General features: G+C 35.9%; 2 protein-coding genes across 2 annotated transcripts; one reads left to right on the forward strand and one right to left on the reverse strand.

Moving 5' to 3' along the window:
* The first annotated feature begins 452 nt into the window (after positions 1-452).
* On the forward strand, positions 453-4,539 carry LOC131171420 (calcium uniporter protein 6, mitochondrial-like). The gene is made up of 3 exons (XM_058131505.1): positions 453-613; positions 850-1,374; positions 3,912-4,539. The coding sequence occupies exons 1-3, from the start codon at positions 482-484 to the stop codon at positions 4,392-4,394; spliced, it is 1,140 nt and encodes a 379-aa protein (XP_057987488.1). The 5' UTR covers positions 453-481; the 3' UTR covers positions 4,395-4,539.
* Positions 4,540-5,984: 1,445 nt separating this feature from the next.
* On the reverse strand, positions 5,985-7,023 carry LOC131171213 (uncharacterized). The gene is made up of 4 exons (XM_058130682.1): positions 7,015-7,023; positions 6,709-6,903; positions 6,262-6,552; positions 5,985-6,155 (listed from the first exon to the last, which is right to left on the reverse strand). The coding sequence occupies exons 1-4, from the start codon at positions 7,021-7,023 to the stop codon at positions 6,099-6,101; spliced, it is 552 nt and encodes a 183-aa protein (XP_057986665.1). The 3' UTR covers positions 5,985-6,098.
* Between the last annotated feature and the right edge of the window lie 1,268 nt (positions 7,024-8,291).

The raw sequence follows: 8,291 nt of genomic DNA on the forward strand, positions 1-8,291 counted from the left end.
AATTTATCACTAATATCAAGACTTGAAAAAAAATTAAAAATATAATTATGTACAAAACAATTAAATTACTGAGAAATAAATTTATTTCTTAATATTAATAAATTTTATTAAACTTTAAAATTTAATAAATAATATATTATTTATATTTTTAATTAGTTTATATATATTATCTAATTAAAAAATAAAATAAAATTAAAAATTTAATATTTTTTTAATTTACATTTGAAAAATTTTAAAAATATATTGACTTAAATAAATTTTAAATAATCATTAATTAATTAATATTCTTAAATTTTTAGTCAAGTGATTTTTCATGATTAATTTATATAAATCAGTAAAATATAATAATAAATAACATATTTTTAAATTAATTATTTAAATTAATAATATTTATTTATAAATAAATCAATATATTTATTGGTAAAATTTCAACTTTAATGTGTACACATTGATGCAAAGAGAAACTGAAATTGTGGAAGACATGGACAGGATAATTTTGTGGGGTCAAAACCTGTCCCCTGAGATGGTGGTTGAGCCACTTGTAAATGTCGTCCATCTTCATCCTTCAATGCCGAGAGCGGGTGTTTCAGAGAAGTTATCCTTATCGAATTTTGTATTTCCGTCTTCTTTTTTCCTTTTTAATTTATTAATTAATGGAAATTTTCTGATATTTTTAGTAATTCTTCACAAGAAATAAGAAACTACAGTTAAACCAAGTATTCACATTTTGGGCATGATTCTTCATCTTCAAAACCTGTTCTGTTTGCAGTTACAGATCTTCAAATGTGATGTTTTCTCTTCTTTGATAAATTAGGATTTTTAATGTACAATAATATGTGTTCGTTTTAGTGTTCACTACCCAAATCAATTACAATGTGGAGGAGATTCTGGTCAAGTGGAATTTTGAAGCACAGCTTGTCAGCGGCGGCTGTGGGGAGGAGCGCTCCTCCGCCGTCGCTGTTGTTGGGAATGGGATGGGCTCCAATTCAACAAAGCGGAAGGGCGAGGGAACTAGTGTTATTGAGCAAGAGAGTGTTAATGTCAACAACATCATCGTCGTCGCAGTTTTTCACTACTGATGCTGGTGATCACAGCAATAGCAGCAAGGAAGGAGGTGGTGGTGGTGGTGGTAGTACTGAGAATATTACTTGCGCGGAGGTGAAAAGATTGATGAGGCTGGTGAATGTGGAGGCATTGAAGATGAAGTTAGGGATGGAGGGGAAGGAGGTTATTTCTTATTCTGAGCTCTTGCAGGTTTGCAAGAGCATGGGTATTGCCAGATCTCAAGATGAGGCCATTGAATTTGCTCGTGCCTTTGATGATGCCGGCGTTGTCCTTCTCTTCCGGGACAAGGTCTATCTCCATCCTGACAAGGTACCCTTATCTTCTCTCTTTCTTTTCAGCCCAGGTATGTTTATTTTGCCTCCACTTCAGAGTGGAAGGTGTGGTCACAGTTTTGGAACACATCCCATTTTTGTTATTCCATTCCCTTCCACTTTCTGTTTCTTTTCCATTTTCACTTGATTTTATTGGGTGTCTATGGATACTCACGGGCCCTTGTCTCTACTGCTTTATTAAGGTTTGTCACGGGACTTTCAATAGCTTCCCTTTTATGTTATGCTCAGCCTTGCATTAACCAAGAGTAAAGTTAAACCAAGTTTAATAATTAGAATAATTATGATATCAATAAAGTATTTTTCTTTCCTTTTTTATAGATAGATCTACCCATGAATTTACATTGTTGCTTAATGGGTAGTCTTTGCAATTTGAAATCTGTACCTCATAATATTATCTGTACTGTATTTGGCAAGGAATTAGGTATTTCCGTAATCTGAAAAAGGTTAAAACTTGAGCATCATCTGTTATATACATGCTTTCTTCATTAATTTCCAATTCATGTTGCCTGATCTTCTCATAAATGCTTCTGTCAAGATCTCTTTTTGTCTGAAATTTTCAAAACTATTTCCCTGTTGTATTGTTGGGAGGAATATGCTGTTCTTTTAGTAATATTTATTCACCCACCTGCTTCCCAAATCCTAACTGTGGACTAAACATAGGAACAACCTTTGGTTTGAGAATAACCCACACTGGCTGTATTTTTCATGGTTTTGAATAGACCCACTACATGGCTCACAGATCTGACATTTGAAAAGAAGGTATATTCTTTCTTTGTTTAGTGGAATGAGAAACGGGGGACATAGCTTTAACGAATCCTGCTTCATTCTTTTTTTTAATTAATTTCGCCTTTTCTTTTGTTCTAGAATTGCCAGATATCATAAGACTGTTTAGTCCCTCGCTAATTTTGGAGAAGTTGATATTGTTGGCTTAAGAAACCTGGTTTATTTCTTTCTCTTTCTATTGTCTAGTTACTGAATAAGATTTCTTGTGAGGAAAAACTATTAAATTTATTATCAGCTTTGTGTTGTTGAATTTGAGGTTACTTGTGATTTAAGCAGGAAGCAATGACTGTGCTTGCATTTAGTTTGTTGAAGCTCTCAACAAAGCTGCTTTAAACGGATGAATTTCACATATAGAACAAGTGTGGCTAACCTTGTCATTCATCAATAATTTTTATTTCTTTTTAAATCTCATTATATTACTGGATTCTTGTCATGTTACCATGCCCAACCATGTACTTTATTATGTTTTTGCAGTTTTCCATATTTTAGATGCAGAGACCCTCTCAAATTTATGTAAAACATATTGATGCAGTCAAGGAAATCAAGGAAGATTCAATTAAGCAATTATGTTGATTTAATTTTTCATTGTGAATTTAGGAACTTTAGGATTCTATTAATTAGGAGGTTTATATGTTTTAGGATTTTCGTTGTTCATTGTGGGCCAACAATTGTATCAATAGAATCAGAATTCCATCAGCATCTAAAGGAAACAAAAAATGCATCATTATATATTGGTTAAGTTTCACTCTCTACGGAGTACATTTGTTGTCTAATTGATTTGAGGAATGCACAACATATATAAATTTGCGTTGTTCATTAAAGATATGATGCTCTAAATAACCATGACAGTTGAAGGCTTTAGTTGATAATGTGCAGCCAGTTGTCATCAAGAAGAATAATATATTTTCCTTATGCCACTTAGTTTGTGATGGTATATTAATTATATTTTGCATCAAAGAGCCAATGTGTTGAAGGCTTGCTCGTGGCCTTACTCAGAAAATAATGCAATAATTAGGAAAAAGCATCCGGAATTCACAACAGATACTAGTTTATGCAGAAAGGTTTGATCTGTCATTTGAAGTAATTATGTGAGGATATCGTGTTAGGGATAATTACGAAAGATCCCCTAACAAGGGGACGAATTATCAATAATGAACTATCTAAATAATTCATTCCCTTGTCAGACCATTGGACTTGTGTTTTGTTGGCTGATATCAGCTATAATAAATCTCTGCTTAGTTCAATGCATTATTCATGCCTCAGTATGTCATCATGCTTGAATTATTAGCCTTATATGTATAATTCATTTGCATGGCTGACTCTGGTTGGTGCTAGCTATGGTTTGAGCTTTTCAGGCAAACTTTTGTTGGCTTTTATTTACTGCCAATCAGATCAAAGAGCAACTGAGTGTGGTTATGTGTAGATAAAAAAAGCAATAACGAAATTGGATGTTGTTTTATGTTGCTTATAAGTTTCTATACTTCCACTCGTATCAGCCTGAAGGCATAATCTGTAGCTTCGGGTTTCACTTGTACTGGCCATATAGTAGTTGTAGTTACAGTTTGGAAAAGATATGTTTTTAGGGTTTGAATAAGACCCAAAACTTCTATACTTGGCTTGCTGCCTTCCTCTTTTCCATTCCTTTATTATTTTCTTCTATACATGGATTCCATGAATTATCGACCCTATTCGTTATGGTTGATTTTGCCTCTTATATATTTATGTTTTCAGGTGGTAGAGCTGGTTAAAAGAGCAATGCCTCTTGCTTTGACTCATGAAGATGATCCTGTGAGGATTGAGCTAAAGACACTGCAGGAAAGGAAAGAAGAAATTGACATACTAGCACATAAGCAAGTTCAGCGCATCCTTTGGTGTGGGCTTGGACTAGGTCTGTTGCAGGTTGGACTGTTCTTTCGACTAACATTCTGGGAATTCTCATGGGATGTAATGGAACCTATTGGATTTTTTGTCACTACCACTGGTATAATTATAGGCTATGCCTACTTCTTGTTCACTTCAAGAGATCCAACTTATCAAGACTTGATGAAGAGGCTATTTCTCTCTAGGCAGAGGAAATTGTTCAAGAAACAGAAATTTGATGTTGAGAGGTTCAAGGAATTGCAAAAGAAATGCAAGACACCTCTGGATGCCACTACCTCTCTTAAAAATCGTGGGTTGGAAGTGGAATTGGAGGATGCCATCCATAAGGACTAACTTTTCTTTCCCTGCTGTCATCTTCCTCGATCTTCGTCATCAGAATTTTACATGGTGACCATCTCAACTTCGCCTGTTTTCATGTAGGCCGAGGAAACGTTTAATTCTTGCTGGCTCATATAATCTACCTTTCAATTTTTGGATACATGTATTCTTCCATCCCAACAAACTAGGACATATACCGGTATGATGGACCTGCATGCATCGTGTTGTACTTTTTGTTGCTTTAACACCCTTCTAATTTTAACCATGAAATACTAAAATTACTGTCACTGGATTTCCTGGTGCAAGTCATGTAACCTTTGCTTGATGAACAATGATGAAAGGTCTGACGCTCAGAATTTGTGGCTAGCAGGTGGACAATTTTTTATTATTTATTTATTTATTTATTTATTTTGCAAAGCTCAAACCATCCTAAGCCCCAATAGAATATTTAACAGAATATTTAGGGCCAAAAAAAAAACACAAGTAGGGCTTGGTGTGTCCAACCCGTCGAAGCTCAGGACGGAATCACCATACAAGGAATCACACGCATAGGAGCTACTCCACCTATGTCAAAAAAGCACAACCAAGGCCAGAGGGAGCCTTACAAATAGTCATTGCCCAAAGATCTCTACGCAGTCATAACAGGACATCGGCCTTACAGGCTCTACGAAGGAGGAGAGAGCCAGAGCTCTTGGCATGCTTCAAAGCCATGAGGTATTAGCCTTACAGGCTCTACGAGAAAGGAGAAACGAGAGCGGCAGCGCTCTTGGCATGCTTTAAAGCCACGGAGGAATTGAAAGCTACAGCAGCATTGATATCGTTCCTAGAGGACTTGCCTCCAAGGAACCCATAAAGTTGAAACTTGTTCCCAAAACACCATATGGCAAAAGAGATAGCACAACCACTGCCATCAGAAGACCCTCTCTTTTTACCTGCAAGGAACCACCCAACAAAATCTATTTACACCCAAGCCAAAGAGTGGGGAGGGTAAAACCTACAACACCGGGTCAAGACAGAACTACCCCCCGCCCAGTAGGGAAGCCTCAAGGAAAGCAAGAACTCCAGCTAAAAATCAGAAGAGAAGCTAAAAGGAGTGAAAAATCTCCTTTGAAGACCAGAGAAAGAAAACTGTCCTAATTGAAAAAGAACGGAGTTACTTTTAAATAAATAAATAAATAACAAAGTTCTTTTTAAAATAACAGAACGTTTAGACCAATACGTAGTCTCAAGTCTAGCTGAATATAACAGTTTAAAGTAAAATCCAAATGGCCTTCAATATTATAATTAACCCAAATTGCACAAGCACAATTATCATATAGGATCATCTTAATTTTACCTTTTTTGTAGTCAGGTGAGGGCCAACACTCCAGGACCCTATGCACCTTAAATCAACTTGTGGTTTGCGCTCTTTAATAATTATGCCACTCTACTATAGCATTTGTGTACCTAGAATTCTATAAAAATCAATCTAAATGTTCACTTGATGAAATGTCAGAAGGTGAGTGATGCACAACGTCATAAGCAGTAATTAACACTTTAATTACACGCCAAATTTCAGTCATTCAATCTCTTGTATGAACTTTGGAAAAAGAAATCTCTGCATGAACTAAAATAAAACAAAACCACGCCTAGCAATCTAATGCAATTCCTAATCACAAAAGCCTGTACAGATCATTCTTTTTAAATATCATAAAGTCACCTTCAAGTGTACTCAGCAGATCAATCACAGATTCCTTTGGACCCATTGAAGTGCTCCAAAATATCAGACAACGAAACCTGCAACACAAATGCAATGCTACATAAATGAAAAAGGGACAATAGATTGAACTGAGCAAAGCTCTTTATACATCAATGCAGAGCCTTGGGCTCTTATTGCACTCACCCCTTCTTCATAGGTCTTAAGCCAGTTTAATATGGAATTCTCTGTTGCCTCCAACACAGTGGACCTTCCTTCAATTTCGTTTATTTTTTGACGCTTATCTGGGGAGTACAGATCTTCATCATGGATAGGATGTACCTCTCTTTCTTGAGTCCTTGTGACAGTACTAATATCAGACACTTGGTTCTGAAGCTCACCAACCTTTGACATACCCAGGTGGCTAGGTGGTACCACTTCTAGAGACATCCCACAGCTGTGCATTTGCAGACAAGTCTTGATGTGCGTATAACTTATCTGACATCATTAGCAAGACCTTACTCAGTTTTAGTTGTGATCCAACCCAACAATCAGCATAAATAGTGCACGCATGATGTTGTCAATCATGCAAACCAGCCGCCTCCCATTCCCCATAACAAAAACCCACAAAAGTTAAAATTAAGGAAAACTTACGTTTTCAGGCAATTCATTTTTAATGGGCTTTAGCTTGTCTCTAGAGCCAACCTTGTTGATGGCAGCTTGAATATCTACGAAAATTTCCCTTGTCAGTCCAATCTCACAACAAAATCTGATCCAATTGATCTCAAAACCATCTTGGGCAGCATCCAGAAGATATTCACAGACAGTTTGTTCTTTATAGGAGCTGATCTACCAGGAAATTCTACAGATAAAAATCATAAGAATTCAAGAATGGTTAACATGCAGATAGCATGTTTTAAAAATTTATGAAGACGTACTGCAATTTTTGAATTGATAGACCATCTTCATGCCACATTTTCCATGCTTCAAACTTAGCTGATGACAATTTTCTGTTGGTTGGGTATTGAAATTGATGCACCTTTCTGGCATTAGCAGTCTGTAAACTTGCTTCACCATCCAAGGAAAGGTTTAATTTTTGTGAAAGATGCCTAACTGTTTGAAGAAGATGATCTCCATGCCTCGTGACAAGATGCTGCAACATTATCAAATTTCATATGTAGCATTAAAAAGTACATGGTAAATCATGAAAGGAAAACCAAAGTTTCTTTCTTGCTTCCCCACACCACCAGCGCCCCACACACCCACACCCCAGCTTTCTCTCCCTGTCTCTCTCTTCTTTAATTTTCTTTTGAACTTGTGAGATTTGATTCTCTCAAATTCTTAACTAAAAGGGAAAAGAACATGTTCAGCATACAAACATTATAAAGACACAGCAATTATGTAGCCATTTTATGATAACATTCCTCATCAATGTGTCTAATTTTATGCTAGGAACAACTAATGACCAACATATAACACTGGCAGGTGCTTTATGGTAAGTTGTGTGAGCACACAGCTGATATGCACCAATTAGTTGCATCCTATTACAGCATGGCCATGAAATAACTCCTCTGCCCTTTTAAAAAGATTCCCAACTCACTATTTTCCAACAATCATCCAATCCTTTGGAATCCAGCTGTTCAACGTATAATCTACTCTACATAATCAAGCATAAATTATTCAAATCTGAATTACAATTCACAAATGAAGGTAGATTGCAAATACAAAAAGGAGAGACGGTGACAAATTCAATTCCATCTTGATTTTCAGAGAGTAGCAGGAGCAAATCACTACTCCAGAAAATGTCAATTAGCATTTCATGTATAAGCACTAATCCAGATAATTAACATATTCAGCAGTACTACAGGTTGAAAGATGAATCCCCAAATACCAGTAAGAAAAGGTCATCAAATTTGTAAAGTAGAAATCATATTCTGGTAATGCATGAGAGTAATGATATGGAATTCTGAGCTGAGAGCAATACTACATTGAGCAGATAAATCAAAAGTCCTGGGTAGCATAATATCAAAATGATTAAGCCATACCTGGTTGACACCATCAATGTTTGCTAACCTAGCTTTGTTGATGGCCTTGTCAAGGCAATTTTTTTATTGTTTGATCACCATACAGCATATCTGCAAAAGGAAGAATCAACAGGTGTACATGGTATATTATATGTTAACTAAACAACTTGTAGGAAGTGTATAGCATACGTGAGCAGTCCCAATGATTCTAGT

This window comes from Hevea brasiliensis, chromosome 12 (assembly GCF_030052815.1).
Source record: "Hevea brasiliensis isolate MT/VB/25A 57/8 chromosome 12, ASM3005281v1, whole genome shotgun sequence".
In the NCBI taxonomy this organism is placed as follows: Eukaryota; Viridiplantae; Streptophyta; class Magnoliopsida; order Malpighiales; family Euphorbiaceae; genus Hevea; species Hevea brasiliensis.

Excerpts from the sequence above, each read along its gene's own strand:
- LOC131171213 (XM_058130682.1), bottom strand. Across the intron at positions 6,553-6,708 it reads AAAATGAATTGCCTGAAAAC|ATAAGTTATACGCACATCAA; the intron begins GTAAGTTTTCCT and ends TAATGATGTCAG. Across the intron at positions 6,156-6,261 it reads TTAAGACCTATGAAGAAGGG|GTTTCGTTGTCTGATATTTT; the intron begins GTGAGTGCAATA and ends TTTGTGTTGCAG.
- LOC131171420 (XM_058131505.1), top strand. The coding sequence starts at position 482 with ATGGACAGGATAATTTTGTGGGGTCAAAACCTGTCCCCTGAGATGGTG. Across the intron at positions 614-849 it reads AGTTATCCTTATCGAATTTT|TGTTCACTACCCAAATCAAT; the intron begins GTATTTCCGTCT and ends TGTTCGTTTTAG. Across the intron at positions 1,375-3,911 it reads TCTATCTCCATCCTGACAAG|GTGGTAGAGCTGGTTAAAAG; the intron begins GTACCCTTATCT and ends TTATGTTTTCAG.